At 43.2% G+C, this 25,778-nt stretch overlaps 1 protein-coding gene across 3 annotated transcripts in view; it reads right to left on the reverse strand.

The window, feature by feature from the left end:
- The window catches only part of zbtb16a (zinc finger and BTB domain containing 16a), a 124,015-nt gene extending 98,481 nt beyond the window's left edge, over positions 1-25,534 (reverse strand). Inside the window, exons 1-2 of one of the 3 annotated variants that reach the window (XM_028420742.1) lie at positions 24,639-24,822; positions 21,172-22,498 (exon numbers count right to left, since the gene is read on the reverse strand). In XM_028420742.1, the coding sequence (XP_028276543.1) occupies positions 21,172-22,409 (1,238 nt within the window). In that variant the 5' untranslated portion in view covers positions 22,410-22,498; positions 24,639-24,822. Of the gene's footprint in view, positions 1-21,171; positions 22,499-23,690; positions 23,802-24,638; positions 24,823-25,383 lie in introns of those variants that run through there. The other 2 variants (XM_028420743.1, XM_028420741.1) reach the window with 2 other exon arrangements.
- Positions 25,535-25,778: the final 244 nt, after the last annotated feature.

A 25,778-nucleotide genomic window follows, 5' to 3' on the forward strand; every position in this document is an offset into this window, starting at 1 on the left:
TCCAAAATAAGGAATTTTGTGCAGATTGGATGGGAGATGTTTCTCTGCAGGGAGCTGCTTGGAACGACAGTGGGTTAGCTTCACCCGAAGGTTCTTTAAATCCAGAATCTTCTGTTGTTTATATAATCACTGTTTGCAGGTAATAAGTCTCTGAGAGTAAAAACAAAGATAGAGCTTAAGTGCTCAGATTAATGTGCTTGATTTATAAAGTCGCCACTTATTTGATTAGATACAAGCTGAGCCACTATTTCATACTGATCTTTAGTGTGTGTGTGTTTTTTTATATAATTGAATCAGTCATGTTTTAATTACCAGGAGAGGCAAATGAATCAGTTCAATTATGTTTTAGACTGTCACTTCTTGCAATAAAAAGGAATGTTTAAAGCGAATAAGAAGCAGATTTTCTGTGGCTATGCTCCGCTTCTGTGGTCGTATAAGGATTTCAAAGTTGGGCATCTGTGACATCTAAAGAGCTGTTTTGAGTCTCTGTAGGAGGATCCAACTGTCGCAATGTTGGAGGCATCACAGTCCACCTAAACTCCAAATACAGGCAAAGAGGGAGGGAGCGAGTGGAGCTGAGGCCGATGAGCAGTCAAGGAAGTGAAAAGCTAATTCCTGTCACTCAAAGTAGTCACACCCTGGACTGAGGAGAGGCTTCAGCTTCCGAACACTCACAGTTTCTCCTCATGTTTCCTATAAAACCTGAGGCAAAAATGATCCTTAAGAAAAGGCCCTTTAGCAACCGGAATATCAGTATGGAAGACGGCACGACAACTTAAATCCACAATTTAAGACTATTTAAGGGATTATATATCTGAAAGTTTAAACTAAACCCATAGAAATGTTCTCAAATTCTGCTAATAATAAAAAAAAAATGAACATTCAATCTTGATTATTTTCAAGGATGACTCCCTCACAGCTGCCCAGCGCACTCGGGTAAACTTGATGATGTTCAAAGTGCTCGTGCTAAGAATAAAACAGAACTCATGTGAGTGATTCCAGAGGTGGAAGCAGCTCCTCTTCCTCCATGTCACTATCACTTCCTCTTTTTGAGGTCTGCGCTCATTTCACCAGATGCTGAATAAGTTTAAATAACGCATACCCGTGTTATTGTTGAGGGAAGTAGCGGCACACACAGTCACACACACAGTCACACACTCAGACCTTTCTTTGTCAGATGTTTCTTCTGTGGACCAGTCTGCCTTATTATTGAAAGCGATACAAAAAGGAATTGATTACAAAAGAGGATTAACTCTGAACAGTCCCCAAAAAAGGCTGTAAAAACAAACGGCCCAGCGTGGCCATGTGGATCCAGCCACCTTATCATTTTATTAAAATGATGCCGGATGCATTTTTCTTTCTGTGATCACAGAGCGGGTGTTGCATTTGGCTGAGCAGGGCTTTTGGCGGGGAGTCCACCTCTCTGATGTGTTTTAATAAACACGACCTTGATTGTTCCCTGGTGTTATTTTGAAGCGTGGAAATGAGCCTTCTTTTCAATAGTCTCTGCTGGAGCCATTCCTGTTGGCAACATCCCGGTCCTCCAAACAAAGTCAGCTCTGTGACTGGCACTGGCCGTGTCAGACAAAACACGCCATTTTTAATTAGCTTTGTGGCAAAATAGGGGACACACAATGAGAGAACACATCTGAACACCTTAATTGGTTCATTAAGAATCACAGAGCTGATACGTGGACGTGAAAAAGAAGAAACTATCGTTTTCAAACCTCTTCTCGCATCTCAGGCCACATTAATGCTGTGGAAAATTAAACCTTGGTCAGTGCTTGTTGGTCAAAGTGCTACCTAGCAAGCTGAACTTGGTGACTCCTGCCTGTTAGCATTGTGAGCTTAAAAGCTTTTACTAAGGTTTTACTAACAAACAAACCACTGAGAAGAGACGAGACAATTTACAATATGCATGATATGTAATTTATTATTGGTCATTTGTGGGAACGTTTAAACAAATATTATGCTTTAGTGTGGAGGAGCTACTGCATTTTTATTAGTTCAAGGCAGCAAAATCTTCAATTAGACTTTATTTAGTTTTTCCTTTTAAATATTTTTGGACTCTTAATCTTTATTTTAGGACAAAATATCAACAACAAATTGGCTCCTGGGCACTATTCTTTGAATATAAATATAAATAGAAACAATACTGATCATATTTTTCAATTAAAATAAAACTGTGTTGATTAACACACAGGTTTAGTACTACAGTATATAAATGACTAATTCCACATTTCACTAGGGCAATTCCCCTTTATCATGTCTCATGTCAACTTGTTTCCTAACTTTGAAGTGCACATTGACGTAAAGCTCCTGCTATATGATGAATCCAGACAGGCTCTGTTTTGCAGTGCAGCGCTGCTATCGCCTAAAGCCACTCACTGGTATCGCTTGTAGGCGGACAGAGGATTCTGTTCTTACACTGAGATGAGTATCAAGACAGGTGCTTGCGACTGCACTGTATATTTCCCCCCCCCCTTTTTTTGCTAACGCTTCCCTCCCTCGCTCATCATTCCCCTGTCACCTCACTGAAAGGTTGGTGTCTTTCTCTCTGAGGGTGTTTGTTCAGATGTGGGCAGCCAGGACAGTGTGGCATGCCTGGGGCTTACCAATGAGATTAGACGGTGACAGTGACACGGTGGCATGGCCAAATGATCTCCAAAACCGCAGGCGGGGGCTGGAAAAGGGATGTTCTCAGCCATGCACATGAGTCACTGAGGCCCTGTTTGCTCTCCTTAGCTGCTGCTCTGCTCTCATATTTGTTTTTTTTTTGTTTTTTTTTTTCTTCTGGAAGAATCAGTGGCCTGGTTGTTTTAAATAGAGACAGTGAGATGTGAAGAGCTGATCTCATTAGTTCCTCGTTTTGAGTTCTTATTAATGCCTGGTGAGATTATTAGTCTCATTCTTTGATCAAATATTTATTGTTATTCATCAAGAAACATTTTTAACTTTAGGCTGTATTTTATTTTGGAAAAGAGCTCCAAACATTTTTTTTAAGCAACATCTAATAGCAGTGATGCAAACTTTGAGAAAACAATGCAACTGTCACCAAATTTGTTTTTGTAGCCAGATTCGTAGTAAAACTGCAAATGAGCACAGCTGCAGATGAATTAATTAAATGAGTTCATAAACTGTATGGATGAATGCCCTTAACTCTGGACTAAGATTTTTTTTTTCTCATTTTTTTTCCCCCTGCATGTCAACGGGAAAAAATTGGTCGCTGTTCACAAAACACAACACACTGAGTCACTGCTACCTGCCTCAAAAAACACTAATTGCCACAGAGACACAGCAGCAGGGTCAGAAAAAAATGGTGTGAAAAAATAATACCATTACTACACTGCTGACCGAAGTTGTTGATCTTTCTCTGAGACATTAAACCAATAGACAGTGCTGCAGAAAGTAAGTTAGTAATGACAAAGTTTCCAGTTTCTTTCAGTTTTGTGTCTCACACTGCAGCTAACCATGCCAACACGCACATGGGTTGTATTAGTGGGGAACTCTGAATGCAACGGAGTAGAACACTTGGAGTAGGGATGCACTGATCTGAATATAACTAAATATCTAGATTGGGTATGGGATAAAGAGGGTGGTCCATTCACTTCACTTCATTTTTGTGTTTGCAGTCCATACTACGTCAGGCTTTAGCAGCGTGCCAGAAGTCGGGGCTCACAACAAACACATAGAGCCGGCTAAAACGTTAGCTGGATGCAGTATGGTAACAGCAAAGGAACTAAAAAAGTCAGATTGATGTGCCCCTGACTAGGGACTAGGACTGCAACATAGCAACAGTCCGTTATACAGCTAAAGGTTGTTAGACATATTTCAGTCATGGCATCGTGCAAGACAAGACAAGACACAACAAGGACACAACTAGCTATCAGGTAACTGTGAATTGATGTATCATTACATATAATCAATACTGATTACTCACACTGTAGTGTCCAGACCAAAATACCAAAATATTGATTATCAGTGTTTGCGACCCACGCTTCTATTTGACAGACAGTAGGATCTGCAGGATCACATGATGAGCCTGAGCCTTGGCACTTTAAGTTGGATACACTTTAAGCTGATAAAAGAATGCCTTTTCTTATGAAAAGGAAATAAGGACCAAAACAAGTGTAGCATGCTCAATGTTAACACAGGAGGACTTCACTGAATGTGCACTCCCCTTCAGAAAGAATGACTTCTTGCAAGGTCATTATTCTGTCCCACGCACTTGAGAGCTCTTCTCACAACATTTAAAGCAGCTTCTGACTATTTATTTTATTTTTGTATGATGTTTTTCTTTTCTGATGGCATGAGTGGTGATCTTACCCTCTTCTCGGTCAGCAGTGTAAGCCAGGTGTCTTGGCTTAAACATTAAATTTAACATTAGTGTTTTTTTTTAACAAATTAAACCTACTCCCTTATAAATACACACAAGTTCAAGCATTCGAATAAACACTACACAAATACTTGTGTGACTGTTTGGAAGTACATCATCTACAGTATTTATAACCTCTGCACAGTGTAAATAAGACAACCTCTCAGACAACGGAGCGAATCAGCTGCTAATGGCGCGATTAACGTAAAATTAGATACTCACACTTTCACACTGTGTGAATGCTGTCACACAGCAGCGGCGGAGCATCATGTGGGCTTGTTTATTTAATGAAACAAAGAACAAACTCCACTGCTAAAATATCTTGATTTGTAGCACCTGATACAGAAGCGCCAAAATCTGCAATCTCCAAAAAAATGTCAATCATATAAGTTTTTCTGTTAAAAGGATACACTTTGATGAAATCAGGACAGTAACAGCGTCATTTTCTATAGCTTACTGCTATTCTGTCACCGTGTGGCAAAAGCTGCAGTTCCTCAAATGGCCACTGGAGGCTGGCTCCCAAAGCTCCAGAAGCATAGACCTCCATGTTGTAATTAGGCTAAAAGCTATGCATAATTTGTGAAATTTAAGAGACAGGTGGATAGTGCTGTCTATTTAGGCCTCACCCGCCCATCGCAGCTTCATTTATTCACCGACTCTTTGCTCATTTTTTGGATTAGCTGGGGATTAGGTGGATTCAGGTACTGCCAAGATGACAAAACCACACATCACAGATCATGTAATTGATCATCCATCTATAAACACGGTCACAGACAAAGGCTAATGGTGGCTCCAAGCCTGCAGTGCCTGTTTTAGAAACATTTTTTTTTTTTTTTTTTTTTTTAGAATCAGGCAGTTGTGGCTGCATTTGAGGCAAAATGGCCAAGTATGAAGCACATCAGATTGATAAGAACGGACACCTATAGGTTCCTTGATTGCCCTGCCAATCAATCCAACTTTATGCTCCTCATCTGCACATCATTACCAGGAAGGACATGTGAGCAGCTACTATTTCCATGCAGAAAAGGCCGAGCAACAAGTCAAACAGAAGTGAATGACAGCACATTTTCCCGTACGTCACAACACCGACCGAGAACAAAAGATGTCCACATCAGCAGCGAAAGGAGATTTGAAGTGCACCGTCACAGGATTAGAGCTGGCACATCATGTCCAGGATATTTACCATATAATAACAGCGCAGAGCTCCACCACTGTATTGTTGCTACAAGAGGATAAAGTTCATTCTTTCTTATCACAGCTGTAATTCTTGATAGCCATGCACACATCTGTCAGCGGCTACATTTCCATGGAGGATTATCAGACTGGCCGACAGACACGCTGCTGCTGCTGCTGCTGCTGCTGCTGCAGTGGAGTTTATTTAAAAAGAGGACGAAGAAGATATTTGTCCTGTGATGGATTATTTGGCAGCATGTGAACATGGAGACTGAAGTATGACATGCCATATTTCATAAAGAGCAGGTAGAGCTGAAGAGTCTCAGTGGGCAGATGCTGTCCTAGAAAAGCAGAAAGGGTTTGAGTGTTTCAGGGAGAAATGTGTCTGGCTGGAGGTCTTATAATATGGACACACTCTTTTTGTCTGCTCCCTGCCCCTCAACATGCTGGTTTGCTGTGCAGTTAGTGTTTTAAATCAAAACACTATAAGCCATATAATGGTGATATGAAGCCACATGAATACATGGAATGACAAACTCTGAATAGATGAAAAGATTTGGCATTTAAGTGATATTGAGCAGTCAGGAATTTGAGCTATTTATTTAATCAAAAGGAGCCATAGCTTGGCTCAGTCAAAGCATACAGTGAAGATCTTCTTTTAAAAGCCGGAGCATTACTTCTTGTGAAAGAAGCTGCTAGTATCTCTGTACAGAGCCTCAAAGAATTCAGTCAGTTTAAGTCCCAGTGACGAGTCGCACTTTACATGATGGCCGGAGCCTTAGGGTCACACCTAATCAGACATTATGCCCATGAAGTACCTATATTTCGGAGTCACGACTCTTTTATGTGTCATTTTCACTGTCACTGCAATGTGCTGCTCATTTCAAGTGTGTTTCTTTAGCTTGTGCAGATAAAAAGAAAGCTACAGTCTATTTAACATATTTTGGTGTTTTAAGGGCTTTTCTAAGGGTTTGATTCTGGCCTGTAAACATGCAACCATCTTTAACGTCTACCTTAAAAAACTCCACTACTAATTCAAAAAACCTTTAAACCATGAGCATAAACCAAACCACTAATAAAACAAAAGGCATTAGTCCAAATATTTATGAAAGGGGTTAATATTCAACAGTTCATTGCTGAATAAAGGGGAAAGTGGAAACAAAAACCCTGTAAACTCTGCATTCTCTCCCACTCCTGTGTATTTTCACTAGCACCATCAAGATCTAACTGATTTCATTAAAGGACCCCCCTCCCCTAATAAAAACATGACCACTTTTTTCCACGGCTGCTGACAACTTTTATAAAGACAGCACATGTAATGGGAGATTTTCTAACACTTAAAAAGAACTTTCACTGCTACAACAGCTCCATAAGTTGTGTGTGTGTGTGGGTGGAGGGTGGGGTGGGGTGGGGTGTAGGTATTATCTGACCTGTACCATAGCCTTAGGTCTAGGTGGATCCACTGTTAATGTTAAATATGCAAAATATGCAGCTGAAAGAATGTGCACTGGTAAACAAGGTACTCAAATAACATCTGTACTTCACAGTGGATATTTAGGTAGCAAACACTGTCAGTGACTTGGCTCAGAATCAATATATTAGTAGTTTGATCTATTAAAAACTATTTCTTCTAGTTTTTTCTAGTTCAGTGACTTCTGACTACTTCAAGCGGTGCCTTAGAAGCTAATAGCAAAGCAGACAACAAATTGGTGTGTATGCCAAAGCAATAAAAAAACCCTTAAATTACAAAATCGAGGGTCAAACAAGCAGATAATCCTGATCATAATCATAATCTAGAACAACTGCAATGAATCAATCACCCTAAATGATTCTTTTTGTGATTTAGCTAATATTTTTAAATATAAAAATTGCAAGTTATTATTATAAAACTTTTTATAAAACTGGATAATTTACTTTGGTACAGAAAGGCTGAAAAAAAAACTGAGCTAAGAAATATTATTAGATTTAATAAAAACAATCCCACGAGGATTAATATCAATGTGTTAACTTGAATCCCAATATTACTTGTGTACTTCTTGAGAGATAATTATTACTTGTGTCACTCACAGCTAAAATCTGATGAAAATAAATGTGTGTATCTGCATCTCCCTTCAGGAAAAAGAAAACACACCTGGTAAGGCAAAGCGGCATTCTTAGTTAGATATAAATAAGTTACAGTAGTCTGAACTTTGAACTTGACTTAATCCCGTCTGAGGGATCACATTCTCTTTCCAATGCCGCAATAAAATTAAGGTGGGATAATGAAGAAACGCACACGTTTATATGCCACTAAGTGTGATGTGAATAGACAAGCAGACCTGTAGTGACATTACGAGAGATAGAGCAGAGCGAACGGTCCAACACCTTCCCAACAATGCTTCCTCTGGCCCAATAAAATCATAAAACACCTCTCAGACTGCTTCCCTCTCTTTCAGTGTCTCTTTGAACTCGGGTGACGCCGACTGCAGCAGTGGAGACGGCAGACGTGACAGTGTGAACAGCAACAGTCTGGTGCTAGACACCACTTTACACCAGTACTGCAATTCACAGTTCAAAGCGCACGTCGAAAAGAAAATATTTTAGAACGATGAGAAAGGATTACCGATACATGTGCCGAATACAAAAGGGTGATTTGGCGCTTTATCGTACCTGACGGGGTTAGCAACAAAATGGCGGTGGATGGCATGTGTGGGAAGGTCTCGCCAAGGCGCGAGGTACGTGGTGAGTACTTGTCAGTCCTCTCGCAGGAATAAAAAGCGAAACCAAGCCATCACAGTGAATGGCGAGACAAAAATTGAGAGCGCGGCGCAAGAAGGGTGGGTGATGTTTTCAAAACAAGCTTGAATAGATGCACATTTACAGTAACACAAAGAAATAAAGGAAGCCCTTTGAAGAGAAGAGCCGTGTTTTACCAAAGGACTGGGCAGAGAAACCAGCAATTTTGCGATTCTTCTTTTGAAGGTTTTCTTCTGTTTGGGGTGGAGTGTTGGGGGGTTTGTGCCGCACTGGCAGCTGAGGCAATCTGGGTCTCAAGCACATCTAAGGTTGGGCAATTAGTTCCAGTGCCACTATTAATGTGCTGAAGGGGCGCGCTCTGCGGGGGGTTGAGGGCTCGGCTCAAAGGGCTTCGGTCCTTGATGGGAGGAGGGGGGGGGGGTGAATATGGCCAACAAAGGTGGGGGTCAGGACCTCAGGGCCATGTGAAAGCTGTACCATGTCCACTGACCTCTGAGTGCTTGTCCAGGCCCAGCCGCCATGACAAAGGCCATCGCAACAAACCGGACAGCCGTTACAGTTTCTACTTGTCACCACCAATAATATCTCAGAAAGTTTGTCAATAAACTCTGATCAGGTTTATATATTACCAGTAATGAAGGAGTTAATGATGCTTCTCCCTAATGACAGCTACACAGCAACACAATGGATAACCCGACAGGATGTTTGGTGCACTAGGAACCTTATTTCAGTGGTATATTAGTATGTTTATCAATAAAAAAGTGCCTCCCTTATTCAATATATGAATATTAATGCTAAAAAAAAGATGCTGCATTTAAGTGCAGAAGATGCTGTGCTTGAAATTTTAAAGGAAATTCCAGCACACTGGCACTTTGTTTACAAAATATTAACTATATGCTGTACACAGTTATACAATTAAAGTAAACTAAAGTATTTTCCAAATGACGAAAATGCAAATTGCAGCCCACATTCATATGTCTAATGGTGTTTCAGCCATCAAACTTCCCATCTGAAAAGCTTCTAAAGCAAAGGTTTCGTTCTCTCCGGGAAATATTCAACGTAAACATCACAACAGCGACGGAAACCAAATCAGCGTCCTCTCAGCTCTGCGCTCTTGGCCTACATTGTACCTTGACACTCACCCACATCTCCCTGCTGCTTTTCATCTCCTCCATAATATGTCAAGGGTATTTAGAGGACAGAAAGCAAGACATAAGCAGAGGACGGAGCGAAGCCGGGAAGCCCTTTTCACGCTGCCATTCTGCCTTCTGATCCTGGATATTTTTCACTTGTTTTTTTTTTTTTTTTTTTTTTTGCATTTCTCGCTCGGTCTCGGTGAAAAATGTCGGGAGGAAGGACGTTGGCATTTTTAATGGAAGTCGGCGCGGATGAGATGAATGAGGGAAGGAGCTGCTGACGTACAACCGAGCTGCTGCCGCCGAGAATATTACTAAGTCTTAAAAGTACACAAAACAGAGGCAGAATATAATTTCTACATATTAATTCATGACGATAAAATAAAACATGGCTGAAAAATAAATAAATAATGCACTTTTTACCCTAACTTTTACAACATCATCAATCCTAAAACACCCCTCTAAAATATTCTACAAAGAACATGTTGTGCTCATGTTACTGGTGCTTTTATGGATGTTTGTAGGGGGGTTAATATATTTGTTGTGTTGCTGTGGCTGATGTAAAATATGAATCTGTCACTACAGCCCTGAACATAATCTCAGTTCTTTCCCGCTCTTTGGAGAGACAAACAGTTGTCTTTTGTCTTTGTCTCCTGATTGGTCATTGGTGGCTACTTCGGCCAGATTCAAACCCTCTGCTGCTGCTGCTTGGCCGAAGCGCTGACCACTAGAGTTTGACAGAACCCTTTGTGTTCTTTCAGGACAATAGGGGTGAGAGGTGGGGGGTCAGATAAAACTCCTACGCACCCCCCACTTCATCTGTAAAGTTCTCGCTTGCTGACCTCTAACCCCTCCCATCTTTGTCCATGTAAAAATAACTAAATCTGTTCCGGCAAATGAATGCCTGAGAGACTGCTGTCCTTATTGTACGTCCCCTGCTTGGCTTTCCCCTCCGTCCTCGTCTCACGGTATGGAAGGTTGACACTAAGATTAGGGCAAGATTACGTTCGAGTCTTATGGCAGATGGTACCAGTTCACTTTCTCGCGCTTTCTCCCCTGGCAACTTCCCACTTCTTAATGAAAGACAGCAAATAGGAATTGGGTTGGTAACGGATCGCGACGGATTAAGGTTAATAAATGTACTTGACTGGAACTATTTGAGAGCAGAGGGGGGGTCTTGCTGTGACCATCAGGGTTTTAGAGAGTACTCAATGTCACGTGAGAATGAAAATGACACGAACTGAATCAGAAGCTTCAGGTTACAGCAAGTTTTTTTTCTTTCGGTGGCCATGTTTCTTTAGCTTCTATAGCAGGTCAAGTTTTGTGCTGTGCTTATGTAGGTCACCGAGTCACAGCAGGACAATTGAAGCAAGCATGCAGTCATTTGTGATGGGTGTTGAATTTTCACTTTTCTGAGCGACACCCTGGAAAAAAAAAATGACAAAAAAAACACCTATTGTGTTCTTACAGTGCTGCTGTAACACTGCTCTTTGTGCTGGAAGGTGCAGTGACGTTGGTGACCTGACCAGTTCAGAAGCAATACCACAGGAAAGCAGAGCGCTTTTTAAAGTAGCTGAATTTTAAAAAAATTACAATAACGCAAAATGCTTCCGAACTAATCACGTTAAATTCTCCCTTTCGTTTTTAGTTGCCTAAACCTGCACTTAAGTAAAACTATGGTGCATCGATTGTGAAAACTTTATTCACCAATCAGCTTTAGATAAGATTCCAGTGTTTGTGGTTCAAGAAAAATAATCAATACACCATTGTTTCATGTAAACACCTTTGATTTTGCATTATTAGGTGTATTGTGTAGGGTCATTCATGGCCAAACTGTATAAAATTCAAAGTTTTTTTCTGCTCTGCAACAAATACACACATCCTCCAGTTATGTCACATCACAGAAAAGTGTGTGTGTAAAAGTCACCCTTGCCGCCTTTTCTCTCTGTAGACCATCCACCCCTCCCACCCCCAACACCTTTTCTTCTCCCCTTATGAAGCAGCAACTCCCCCAACACACAGACAAAAGTCAGGTCTGTAACCCCTGTGGCCCCACCCCCGTGCTCTTTGACCTATAGTGGAGGCCTGGCTGAGCACAAACAGTGGTCGTTCCCCTGAAGCCCCACCACCACCACCTCCACCTCTACCGCAAGCTCCTGTTTCATTCGGCCAATGAAAGGACCTACTGTAAATAACGGGGGGCCTGGCTGACCCCAGCGTTTATCTGGGCCTGAGACCCCTGCATCCATCCTACTGTAACAGAGCCTGGCGCTCACAATAGACTCTCTCATGGGTGTTAGTCTGTGGGCTCTCTCCCCTCTGTGCCCACTCAGAATGGGGATTAAGAGGGGGGTTAAAAAAAAAAAAAAAAAAAAAAAAAAAGAAGGGCCCCTGTCAGGTCCTTGGAGGGGGTCAACCCCCTCCAAACCACCATCACAAACCCATCCTACAGACACTTTAGCCTTTGTCCCTGTGTGAGCAGGGAAGGGTAGAGGGAATGTGGAGGTGGGGCTAAAGCCTGAGACCAATCACTCTGACAAAATGCTGGATCAAACTCACGAGTGCAAACACCATCACAGCTCATTGTGTGCTGAAGCCACCGAGACGTTTCCACTGTAATTCAACTGCTTTTTTATGTCAATAACAACCATTAGAGTATGTAGTGAACTTTAATGCAGAACTGATCAAGCAAAATTTATACTACTGGGATGTTTTGTGACCTGCATTTTCCCAAATGTTCTAATGTTTAAAAATCTAAACCATTAATCAATGTAATATAATATTAAATAAAAATAAATACATTATGAGTAAAAAAAGGAAAATCAGGTTAGGTGCTATTAATGAAATATCTTCACAGCCTCGCCCTGTCTGTCAGCCAGCCCTTCTAGGTGTGTGTCTGTTTGTGTATGAGGAAGAGGGAGAGAGAGAGGGAGAGCGAAGAAGGGAGAAAGACCCAAAGAGATACTGAGGAAGGTTTCGGGTCAGAGGCTAAGTGAAATATATCCCCACTCTGAGGCATGCAAGAGAGAGGATGCAGGAAGCTGAGGGCCAGAGATAAGGGCACAGACGTGGGCGATAAGCACCCAAACACCTGTTAGGGAAGCTTCAGCACCTTGCCTCAGACCAACACATACAGGAGGCAATAAAACACAGGCAGGGAAGGAAGAGGAAGAGGGGGGGAAAAGAATATATGTACAAAACCATGAGAGAGAAAAGTGCAGCTGTAATCTGCTTTTCCTTTCCTGAAAGGTGCGAGAAGAGAGTGAAAGCTGCAGAAGGTGTCTGGGCACTGTTGCACGTATGAAAGGGGATAAAACCCCATCCTGTTTTACAGCATGCTTAATGGCATATGGCTGGAGCCTACAGCATCATTTGTAAGGTCAGCAGCGAGACAGGAGTGGCAGAAATGATGCTGTTTGAGTCATGACATGTCAGAGCCATCCGCTTCAGTGATCAGTCCAGGAAATGGAATGGCTTTTTTTTTTTTTTTTTTTTTCACCCTCTTTTCTTTCTTTTACTATCCCGCTCTCGCCTTTCGGGGGCCCAGGGACAAACAGACAAACACAAAACAATCTGGAAACGGTCAAGAAAGACCTTGGAGACGCCTGACAGTCAGGCAGTAAACAAGAAGGAGAGGATTCATAATGTGTCAAGGAGGGGAAATTCATGTGCTGATTATAGCGGGACAATCTCTCAGACCAATGATATGACTTTCACTGTCAGATGCCTCATCAGTACAATCTGGAAATTAAAATGCCAATTAAGGTGTTGATGTCCTTTAAAAAAAAAAATGTCAATAGCCATCTTATCTCTTCAGATAAGTATGGATAGTAAATGATGCAATAAAATGTGAAATAATGGATTATTCTACTTTAAATATTAACAGTTTGGCTGGAGCACAGCTTAAAATCTCCGGCCTTAGTATTTGCACTGCCAATCAAATCTGGCTGAAAAACTTTTCCAGCATGAGCTCGATTAATCTCAATATAGGCTTAAAACTTGGTGAAACGGCCCTTTAAAATGCAGGACAACCCTGCAATGACAAATGCATTTATTCTCAGACTCACACTGTTTTCAGACATTCTTCCACATCAAGCAGACAAATCTCCCTTCAGCTGAATTCATCCCCCACCTCGCATGCAGCCTGCGCGAGGGGGTCGGCCCTATCCATCATCAGCTCTCTCTCCTTCTGGTAATCTCTCTGGGCGTCTTCGGTCAGCAAATACATAAATCAATTATGGTTTTAAGCTTTATGCCATGATTTACCCAACTGATCCCTCCTGGATTACAGCGGAGCTTAAAACGTGTCGGTCAGCGCTAAAGCTGCAAGTCGCCTCGACATTCATTGCACTCCTGCCACACGGCGCTCCACCAGGCAGCGTGTCAGTCGCCAAAAGTATAGATCTAAATGGTCTGACAGTCGGAGAGAGGTTGCCGTGTGATAACACAATCACAATCATCTCACGTAACAAAAGATTTCTATTGAAACCTAACCCTGTTAGGGCCTACACTGAACTAACAGACACACATATGATATTTGAAAATACAACTAAAAGTGATTTAAATGTAAAATACATGGGATTTATTGCTAAAAAAAATATGTAGCAACAGCCTTAAAGCTACTGCAATAGCATAAAAGAAGACATAACGGCTAAATCCTTTTTTTCCATCTATGCAATAGATGTTTTAATCTAACGCATAAATATTAGGAAAAATTCAGAGGGATATGAAATTTTGCGTTTGCATCAAGCACCTCAAAATGTGTATTTTTATAACAAACATACTTTTTTGTGCATTTTGTGCAACATTTAGCCTGAGCTGTGCACGATTTACAACTTTTGCATCACTTCCGTGCACACTTTTCTGTAGGGTATAAAAAACGTGGTTCACTAATGGTCATTTAATCATACTCAGGCCGCATTGACATTTTAACAGTAGCTCACACGAGCCCCAAAATCCACCTGTTGAGCAAACATGGTCCCTCCGCCTGTAAAGAAGAGGATAACAAGCTTACACGCTGCTGCTTTGGCCTCATTTTCCTACCTGAGAGCTCCTTTGTGACAGGTGACGATGGAGAGAATGGGGGGTAATTTTTATGACCAGCTTCTTAGCGTGCTGGTATCACTCCATTGGGGCCCCTTGCCAATCTCTGGCAAACCATTCAAGTGGCAACAAAGAGGCTAATTAGAAGCTCTCTCGCTGGAAGCCGCGAAGGGCTCTGGTTTGATACTTCCCAGGGAGGCTAGGGGGGCCTCCGAGGTGGCAGTGGCAGCTTTTTCACACACACACACACACACACACACACACACACACACATATATATATATATATATATATACACACACACACACAGGACATTTGTGAGCACACTTGGGTTGGCCCTTTGGCTCCAGCACATTTACTCATTGTGGCCGTCCCTCCCTATGGTCTGCCAGAGTGATAGAATCAGAGAGAGGGAACCGACACATCTTCTTTCATGTGGCGAGGACCCGGAGAGGGGATGCTAATGGGATATCGATGGGATTAGAACCCAGAGCGTTGAGGTCCAGGAGAACAGAGGAAGGGCTCTATGAACCAGAACTAAAACCCACTGAGCTTTAAGGCCAGATCATTCTAATTCTATTGACTTTTTCTTTTTTAATGGGAAAGTTGACAATGATGCATGGACCTTAATACAGTAAAGAAAGTCTGCAAAGAGGTGGAGGTCTGCTAGGTTTCATTCAAATTTACAAAAATTAGGAAATTCTATTCATGCACTGTGTATTTAAAGAGAAGCGGTGGCACGGCCTCTGTTTCCCCTGCCAACAAACACAGCAGCTTCTGGGATTAGAGATAGACATCAGGAAGTTAAGGCCGATAACACATTTGCATGTCACCTGATAACTAGCTGCAATTAGCACTCCCCTTAAACCCCCTTCCCTGGCCTCTCAAAAAAAAAAAAAACACATCCCGCACGCTTGCATGGACACACACAAGGCCAACTTCCAGTACAGTATGTTATCCTTACCCCTCCCTCCAGACCACAAGGCCCCCACAGGGACAAAAGATAGGGGCCTCCATGTGTTTGTTTCATAGCAGCCCATGCCAGACCGCATCAGCAAAGGCCACGTCTGCCGAGCGCTGCTAGCCACACAGAGGCAGCTGGTCGCACCAAGTCAAGCTGCTAACTTTTATTGCACAAGCACCTCCCTCCACTCTTATCTCAGGGAGGGAGGCGATCTAATCAGCCTGCTGATTAGATCGCCTGCCTCCATTGCCATAGCCACTGCCTGGATATTAGAACCCCCTCCACCCTGCCCCCTCTCTCGGTGATGCCCTTCTCCTTTTTTTTTGTCCTCCCAAAAAAAAAGCATCTCATTTCCTTCTCCGTCTCCGCCACCTGATGACATTGTAAGACGGCATGACAATAAAATGCTTGATCTGTACTAAGGTGTGTGTGTGTGTGCAGTCCATTCCACATGATGTAGCCCCCTGTGTTAAGTCTTTAATCGATACATCTCCCTATCCTGACAGTGAGGACAGAGCCCAGATCTGAGATCAGAGCGATGGCGGTGTAAATCTTTACGGTTCAACCAGAGCCTTTTAAAGCCTGTCTATAATTGGGCCTCAGCCAGCAGCTGCCTCGGCTGTGGCTATCACCGCGGGCCCGGTCAAAGCGGCAGTTCCTCAGGGGCATAAACAAACACCGCACCTCCAATAAGGGCAAAAAAAAAAAAAAAAAGAAAAGGCACCTGTGTGAGGATAAAAAGAGAGACGATGTGGCAGCCAGACTTGAATAAGCCCTCTGCTGTTGTCTGTGGCTTAGGTATTTCTTGGAGAGGTGTTTTCGTTGAGTGAGGCTTTTTGTGCTATTGGATTATTACACCAACATGTACTGTACCTCCGAGTGCAAGCCGGGGAGACTTAGCTCACTGAGTGATTTCAAATAGAGGGTAATCCACTGCCATGTAATGGATGCTTTGTTGCCAGGCTGCTTCCAGAAAGCAGGGAAATGCTCACACAGTCTTACAGGTTAGACTCACAACCCGTCTGCTGTTTTAGCTTTAGTTTGAGTTATTATATTTCACATCAAAGGTGACAATATTCACTCAGCAAGACTCAGACAATAAAGCAAACAAGCTGTATGACTGCTTCCAATCACACATATCCATCCATCCAATGCCAGCACATGTTTTTTTTTTTTTTTCCTGAGGCAGACTAGGCTCCTAAACTGTGGTCAACAAGCAGCATATAGTGCTGTCTGGGAATTCTGCACACACTACACTGAACAATAGATCATCTCTCAACAACAACAACAACCATCACGGCTTCTCGAAAGTGAAAAGAACAAATGCCTGGCATAGCTGGGAATCAGCTGCTAAGTTTGACTGACAAGGATCGATAATATTCTCATTAGAAATTTGCAAATAATTTCTGGTATGAAATTCTTGTGCATGTTAAACACTCGTTTTTTTCCATTATTCCTGTTTAAAAGCAGCTTCATCACCACAAATGGACAACATATTAGCTAAGCTAATTATGCAAGCAGTGGTCTTGATTCTCAATTTCTCAGAGAACAGTCTAAGTGAATTCAACCGTCTTTTTACATGTGCAGTTTCAAACCGCATATTTGGCACAGTGCCTCTATTCTGTCACTGTTCAATTTAAAGCATTCCCCACACAGCTGAGGTCTTCACTGTGATGTCAGTCCTTTAACAGCATCACACACAAAAGGAACAACATCTGAATACTAAAAGAACACATATCAGACAATTCCGGTTTAGCTCTAAAATTTGGCTTAAAATGATCATTTCTGGTGTCGCACAGCCCAAGTTCCTTGCTGAACATCACACCGTTGGACCTGTTGATGGTGGCAGCTAACAAAACATCCAGTGAATGACCTGTTAAAAACAAATCTGTTTTTCTGCTTCTGAGGTAAAACTACCACTCACCAAACTCTTAAAAACAGCAAAACTAACATTTTGGTGCATAGGGTGGAGTCTAGATGCAACTGAGAGAGGAGGAGGAGGAGGAAGTTAAAACCACCACAGCTGATTGTGAAAGATTGAGACATAATCAAGCCAACATGCAGTAAAATGTCTGTTTGGACTTAAGTAACTCATTCACAAGATTCTGACACTTGAGACATCAGTGAAATTAACATCATGTTGAAGCAAGCATTTAGCAAACTTCAGCTCCTCTCTATCTTGAACCACTTCATGGTCATCGTGGCAGCCATTTGAACCCGAGTGGGAACATACTCCAAAAAATAAATAAAATAGTGGTTAATGGTTGATAGTAGTTAAAGCACACAAGTGTCAATGTGTAAGGAAAGAACTTCCATACCTTCCAATGGCCTGACTTAAAAGTGCAGGTTATACGCGTGTGTGTGCATACATCGTTATCACCTGCAACAAACGCTATATAGCGCTATCTGCTCTCAATCTGCTCTTGGTTTACTAAGAAGGAGTGCCAAGGGTTATCTGTCCCACTCTGATATGCACAGATAAGAGCCTTGGGCCCGCTGTTTAAACACCTGGGGCCTGGGGTATTAGAGCGCCCTCCGTCCCCCTTTGCCACAAAAGGAGAGGAAATGGAAGAGTGAGCGCTGGCGGCTGCTGCCACTGCTGCTGCTGCTAAGGGGATGTGTGTGTGTATATGTGTGTGTGTGTGGGTGAAAAGTAATGAACACGAGGGTGCACGCGTGCAGAGGCTAATGTGGGGGTGATTATTTCCACCACTCACACCCCCTACCCCAATACTACCATCAATAATAAAAATAACATGAGCAAAAACAGCGAGGAGAGGGAGGAATTCATTGACTCGTCCCATTCATTCACCCTCCCTCTGAGCGTTAAAAAAAAACGGCTGTATTATGAAAGGCTGAGTTAAAGCATTGATGGTTATCTGTAATGTTTAACGGCTATATGCTGGAAAAGCTCCTTTAAAATAGGCTCTTTTTTTCACTTATGTGATGTACATTACAGCGAGGGTCAATCATTTGCATGAGAATGGACGATTAAGTGAAAGAGATAAACCCAAGGCTAGTTCCTGTGAATTGGATGTTGTGTGTGGAATACCAATCAGAGGAGGGTCTCTCTTTTTCTCTCTTTTTTTTTTCTTTTTACCCCGTGTCTGCAGAATTAGCCCCTTGCATCATGCATTTATTTTCTCAATAATCACTCAAGCCTTTCCCGTGTTGATTATTTTCTCAGTGCAAGGGTTACTAAAATATTGCTGTAATCCCGTTGGCCTGAAGCTTCAACAATGCTCACCCTGGGCTTCCTTTAAGAAATAAATCAATGGCTTGTCAGAGAGGAAGTGATGTGGTGGCGTGCTGGAGGAAGAAGTTGTTGTGGTCAGAAGGGGATTGCAGAACACCAGACACTTATGAAGTACCATGCTTCATTGTTTTTTTTTAGATACATTTCACACAAAAAATTTTTCAGACATATTCAGCCCAAAATTTGGATTTGATTGACAAGATATCTAATCAGAAAAATGTTGACAAGACATTCAAGCACCAGCTTTTGATTCTTCAATGTAATAATTTCTGCTAGACTGATCCACACAAAAGGGTTTCAATAGCCTTACTCCAAAGGCAGCATCACATCTTATCAGCACATAAACCCATAAGTGTGTTCTTACACACCACTTGTGGAGCCAACATGCGATGCATTCAGTCTGAATGTGCTGTTATTTTATGATATAATCCAGGGCACGGAGGAATGAAAGGGAGCAAAGAGTAGATTTATACAGGAAGTGGGTACTTTCTGGTGCATTCATTTGAACATAGACGCACACACATGCACACAGAGACACCTCACACCACTGACCTGTGCCACATCTGGAAACAATTACACTCATGTTTGACTTGACCTGCCTGCACCAAGTGAACTCTGCCAACTTTTTTATGTGTTTGTTGCAGAGGCAGTGGTGACCCTGACACAGTGGCTGCGGGGAAATGATGTGTAATTAGTCAGAGGGAACACGACTCCACTTGTCTGAAATAAAACATCTAGTATACACATCAAAAGAATCAGCACAGTTTGACAGGCAGTATGCACACACACACACACACACAAGAAAAAAAAAGACTTGATATGTTATCAAATGACCCACAGTGGAATTTGTGAGGACACGAGGACCGTCTGAATTATCAAGCATCTCTGGGTAGCGCTGCAGATCTTTCATGTGCGGACGGCAAAGCAGACAGTGCGTGATGCAATGTTTGATTTCTACACTTCAGCAGGCTGTCAGGACACCACATACAATATTAAACAGTGTCGTGTCGGTGTATCAACCAGCCTAAATTAACCCATTAGTATGCTATGGGGCAAAGCGGGAAGATCAATGCATGAAACGGTTTGGAAATCTCCTTTGATACAAGATTTCCCAGCTTGAGCGAATTGATGAAATTCCTCTTGAAACACAGGCAACCATTTCACATGGCAGACTTTTCTCAAGGCAGAGACTAGTGTAGCCTGTCCATTAACAGTGTGAGACTACATTACTTGCACAGAAGCTACAGCACATTGTTAAGCTGTTTGTGAACGCCTGCTTAGGAGGAATTGAACGTAAGGAGCTCAAAATCCACCCTCAACCCATGAAGAAATCCCTCTTTTTATTTAATGAATTTTCAACCACACAAATGTATACACTTAAAGATTTAACTGCCACAAGACACAGTTGCAAACAAGGACACCTCTCCCCAGAGTAAAAGCTGCTCTGTAATATTTAGGATTTCCTAAAGACAACACTGAGACAGATTTAGAAACTCAACAGAGCTCATACTGAACCAGTTCAACACTCAGACACACATGCCAGATACTGGCTCATGAATGATGGGACGGGTGATGGGGTTGAAATCCTCAAGTGAACTTTAACCACTGCGCATTCCTATTGATTTAAGCAAACATTGCAGGATGGGAAGGTGGCCTTCAAGGTAAGAAAGGGCCTCCAGTCAAAAAAAGGAACGAAAACACACACACACACACACACACAAACTGACTGTGCAAAATCCACATAGGAGTGACGCAAGAACATTCTACAAGGTGCTGGCATTCTTTCAGGGCCAATCCAAATATAACAGCTTAAGGTTTAGGGCCAAACCATGATAGGAAAGTGTTTTTAGTGAAGAACACTTTAAGCCTAAAGATTTATTTTTTTATGAACTGACTAAAATAGCGCTGTGCTGGTTTACTGCTGCTGCCCTGTCCTAGAACCACCTCCTTGTCTCAGAGCCCAGGTTCAGCACTCATTTCCTGAGCTGACCGTCTACTCCAATTATCAAGCTAATAAGGGCCCCCCTTGTGCAGTTATGGAAAAGGGGAGGGGAGGCAGGCCCGGGATGAGGGGGTTCCACTTTGGTAAGTGTGTGTGATAGCTGCCGCCCACATCTTGTAAGGTGTGACTAATGGTCTTGGACAATGTTAAGACAGCACTGCTTCGGCAGTCACCTGTGCAGGCCTGGCAGTTACTGAAGAAGTGAATCTCAGGGTCTGAGCTGTCTGCCCCACAGGAGTGTGATTGCAAAGAGGACGTCACGTGCAGATGGATGGGTTATTTTATGAGAGAGCAAATTCACTGACATAAAAAATGATGCCTTTACTAAGCCTGCTTTCCTCTATTCTACTCACTCCGAAGCCACATGGTGCAAATAATACATAAATAAACCACAAAAACGGATGCACATTAAAACAATAAAGACCGAAAATATCTAGGACATGACATTTAGTGAGCAGCTGCACAAGAAAAGAAAACTTGGCTTACCTGTGCTGCTCCACAGCTTCATTATCAGGTAGCTCTGCACCGCAAACATTGCAACGTTCGTGCTGGTTCCTGCCGTCTGGTTTCATGCCCACTGCCAGCTCCCCGAGCTTGCTGAAGAACTCTCTCTGGATGAAGCTCTGGGGCAGGAGTCCCCCGTAGGCACTGAAGTCCATAGACATAGCCAGGGCCGGAGACATGGGGAGAGCGGAGGCCATGGATGCCGGCATGGACATCATGGCATCTGATTTGTGATTGATAGGTAGGGAGTACAGCGAGGCCAGGTGCTTCTCTGTCATACCGGCCATCGCTTCCAGCCCCATCTGGCTGACTTCGGCTTGAGGGTCGCCCATGCTATCATCGCGGACGTAGTGCAGCTCGCGGGCACTGGTGATCACACTGCTCCGGGTTGGTGTTCCGGGACCATCTCGGTTCCTGTCCTCCCCACTTCGCTCTCCGTTGCTGGAGGCACTGGACTCCATGTTCTGGGGGCTTTCGTGGCCGTTGCCACCCGTGTCCACTTGCATCGTCTCAGTCTTGATTTCAGTCATCAGATGGTGGGAGTTGCCGTGGATGAGGTGCTCACTAACGAAGCCCTGCTGGAGCAGAGACTGCCCAATACTCATCAAACTGTCCACAGCAGCTTTGGTGGGACTCAGGGTTGAGACGCCGAAGGAAGTGGAGACAGAGGGACTCTGGTCGACCATGCCAGACATGGCGGAGACTTGTTGGGTACCTGACAGATAGGGACTCTCCATGGAATGCTTTTTGGAGTTTTTGGCTCCGTTGTGACCTTTGCGCTCATCATCCTCTTCTGTGCTGCCATCATTAGCATTGACCTCTGTGTCATTCTCATCTGAGGACTGGATGGTTTCCAGGATCTTGAGGCATTGCTCTTCCAAGTACTCAATCTCCAGGATCTCTGCAGCATACAGAAGGTCATCCAAGTCCTCCACCTTGGCCTGGAGCGTGGCAGTGTAAGCATACTCCAATATCTGCTGAAAAGTCTTTGGTGAAAGAAAGTCCAGGGTATAGTGCTGGCTGCTGCGGTGGAAGAGGATCTCAAACATTTTGCTGGTGCAGGCTAGCACAGTCCGGTGAGCGTGAAACTCTTGGCTGTCGACCATGATGACTACATCGCACAGAGTGCCAGCCAGTCGCATCTGGTTGGCCTTCTGCAGCAGGGCAGTGGGGTGGTTGGGGTTCTGGAGCTGGATCATACCCATTTTAGTTAAATCCATTATGTCGTTGCAATCCACGAGGCCGACTCATGAGGCTCGCCTTCCCCGCTCAGCAGTGTTTTTAGCTATCTTTGTAAACAAGATGAAACCTGCATGGGAAACACAAAATAAGAAAAAAAATGTAAGAAGAAAAACAAAAATACATCAACTTAAATTTTAGATTTTCATCTTCAATGTTCTTTGAATTTAAATTTAAATGCAGTGAATTTCTAAATGAATTTATTCCCTGTATATCATTATTTATTCTGTAAATGGCAATTGTAGTCTCAAATTGCAAACACCCTGCAGGGACGGTAAACACTCACTGTGCTGTGGCATTGTTCTAAAAATCAGCGAGAGAGAGAGTATTGACTGTAGATTTCTGAAGGGAGACAATTTGTGAACCATCCAACAGTCTCATCCTGCATACCAATCAGTCCGACATATGTTATGTTAAAAAGACGTCTTCATTTGCTTATCTGATGGGGATGTACACCAGTTAAACAAGTGTGAATTGTGGAGGGTTGTTTTTTTGTTTTTTTCCTTCACATGCTGCTTGGCTCACAAAGACCGTCAAGCAGCCTTTCTGAAATTAAATAGCATCTTACTCAGTATTCTCATCACAGACAGGAGCAGAGAGCAGCGGCCAGAAAATGGGTGGAAAGGAAAGCAGGATGAGGCAAAAGCACACAACGCTGCCGCACCAAACACTCCGCTCTGCTCTCATGCAGGCTCTAATGTAGAAAAATCCCTGAATGAACGATTGTCTCTGTGACTGCTGTTAACAGGACAACATGTTGCTCCTTCTCATATCTGCAGCATACTACACTAATATAATGGAGAGAGGCTCAGATTAAATAAGCACTCCCCCCCCCCCCACTACATGCACTTTAAATCAATAGCAACCTGTTAACTCCTGCAATGGAGCGGCTTCTTTATTTATTTCACTGAAATTAAGACAATATGTTCTAAATGAATGAATGAATGAGACTGACCTAGATCCTGAAAGAGCCCATTTAATGACCCATCAGATATAGGATTAATGAAAAATGATCAATTCCCTTTATCCTGATGTATTTTAAAAATCTTCAAACACTTCGGAATCAGAAATTATATCTTTAAAGAGCCAAATTATCCAACTAAGGAATTAAATGATAAATTTGCCACTTGTTTTCTTTCGTCCGTGCCTGAGATCAATGCAAACACAGACCAAAAAAAAAAAGAAGAACTATCATCATCATTCTAACTATAACACTCATCCACAGACATCACTTCAGAAATCAGAGTAAAACATACTGGCACCTATTTGTTGCAGTGAGGGTTTGTCTTGAAGAAAAATCTATATACAGAAGCTGGGTAATGATGAAACCACAGGTTACTCGAATGAGCCTCTCAGTTAACACACATCATGCCTAAAAAAAAAAAAACCCGACATTATCTTTATTACAGGTGTGCCAATAGCTCCGATTTATGGCCCCGTAACTGATCAATGCTTGTTGCGCTCTGTGGGTTATCAACCAAGCTGTGGCTTCCACTGGGACCCGATGTAAAGTTACTGTTTAGGGACTTTTGTCTGTTATCTTAAGGAAAAAAAGAAGAAGAAGAAGAAGAAGAAGAAGAAGAAGGGACATGCAGAGCTGCGTGCGTCTAGACAGCGTTAATATTGGCCAGCCGCGCCAGACAAATTATACACAGCTTTATGCATTATGCAGAACATCACGCACTACATTAAAGTACATTAAAGCCGGGAGAGATTTTCTTCTTCCCCACCACTGGAGTCTAATATAGATCGCTGACAATAACCACATTAGGGCCGACTTGAGAGAAAAGGCAGCATAATCAATCTGATCACGAGTTGTCTGCCACAGCGCGCGCGCCTTGACGAGGCAGCCACAACAAGAATAAATATCAATATTCCACACCACGAGCCACACTGACACACACACACGCGCGCGTGGGGAGAGCAAAACGGCGCAGCGTCTCCGAGGACGCACGATCACAGACACTGAGCCGTGCTTTCAAAAAAAAAGTATCCACGAGACACGCAGCAGCGGCGGCGGCGGCGGCAGCAGAGGCAGCAGCAGCCGGTACACGCGTGATCCACGCACAGGTGGACACTTGGATGGAACACAGTTAGGGAAGCCTGTGCCTCCAGAGAACGCTGCCGTATATACAGGATGAACAGAGTGAGATCAGACAGACTCGATAACAAATCAATTTGCCATTTGCATCTGTTACCACTTCCCCCACCTCGCTGCGCGTGCTACGGCGAGCCGAATCTATTGGTCAGCACCAATCAAACAGAGTTGCCTGTCAATCAGTTGCAGCCTGTGACTGTACGCTGGACTGGATTCTGGGCTTTATTTGGTGCTTTAGGAACACTCGTCTCTAGCCCCTCATCGTGATGTCATCACGGCTAAATAAGCCACACTGGTGCGTCTGGAGACACAAGGACGGGAGACAGTGCCGCTGTCTAAAAAAAAAAAAATTAAAAAATAAAAATTGCATAATTTCCACCAAAAAAAAACGCGATTTAAAGTCACACGCAGCGAGGCGTCATATGTTGTCTGGTAACAGCCAGACCCTCACGTCCTCTCACCGCGATCTCCAGAATACTAACCACACCGAGAGAGAGAGAGAGTGCGAGAGATGGGGGGGTTACGTCAACCTTAACATCTCTACAATAGGCTACCGTGCGTTAATGCAAACTTCAACACCTTGCAGCGCAATCAGGTAAACACTTGTTTTCAGCCAAAAACTCCGGTGCGCAATGTCCAAGTTGCGTGCCAAAGTCGCGTTAAGCTGTTAACTTCAGCGTGAGGTTGAACGGGGACAAGCAGAAAACGATCCCCCGGCTGCTATTAAAACGCATCAAAACATCCATGTGGTGAATGAAAGTACACAGAGAAAACAGTGGTAGACGCATGCAGAGTAGCGGGTCTGGCACTTGTCGCCGGGAAACTGCAGCTGCATTTAGCCCGGATTTGGTACTCACCTAAGTTGCACGTTTTGATTTCCCGTATAGTGAAGGGGGGATTGGGGCTACAGCATAGTAAAGGCAGTTCGCAGTACCCGCTCTCTCAACACGCACTAACTCCTTTCTTCTCTCGCCTTAGCAAATCAACACGGCGCTGACGTCAACGCAGCCAGTCAGCCAGCCAGCCAGCCAGCCAGACGAGCAGCCGGCGCTGCTGCGCTCCAGCCCATACAAACAGTGAGAAAGTGAGACACCTAGGGGGCTGTCTCATGTCAAACGGCTGTGTTACAGTATGGCAGTGAAAGGTGAGCGACACTGCCCTCCCTCCAGCACATATACATGCAGCCATACAGTGCTGGCTCGCTCACTCAGACCAGGGGCTGACTTAAAAGATTGGTGACCCTGGAGGAAAA

This window comes from Parambassis ranga, chromosome 14 (assembly GCF_900634625.1).
Source record: "Parambassis ranga chromosome 14, fParRan2.1, whole genome shotgun sequence".
NCBI classification, from domain to species: Eukaryota; Metazoa; Chordata; class Actinopteri; family Ambassidae; genus Parambassis; species Parambassis ranga.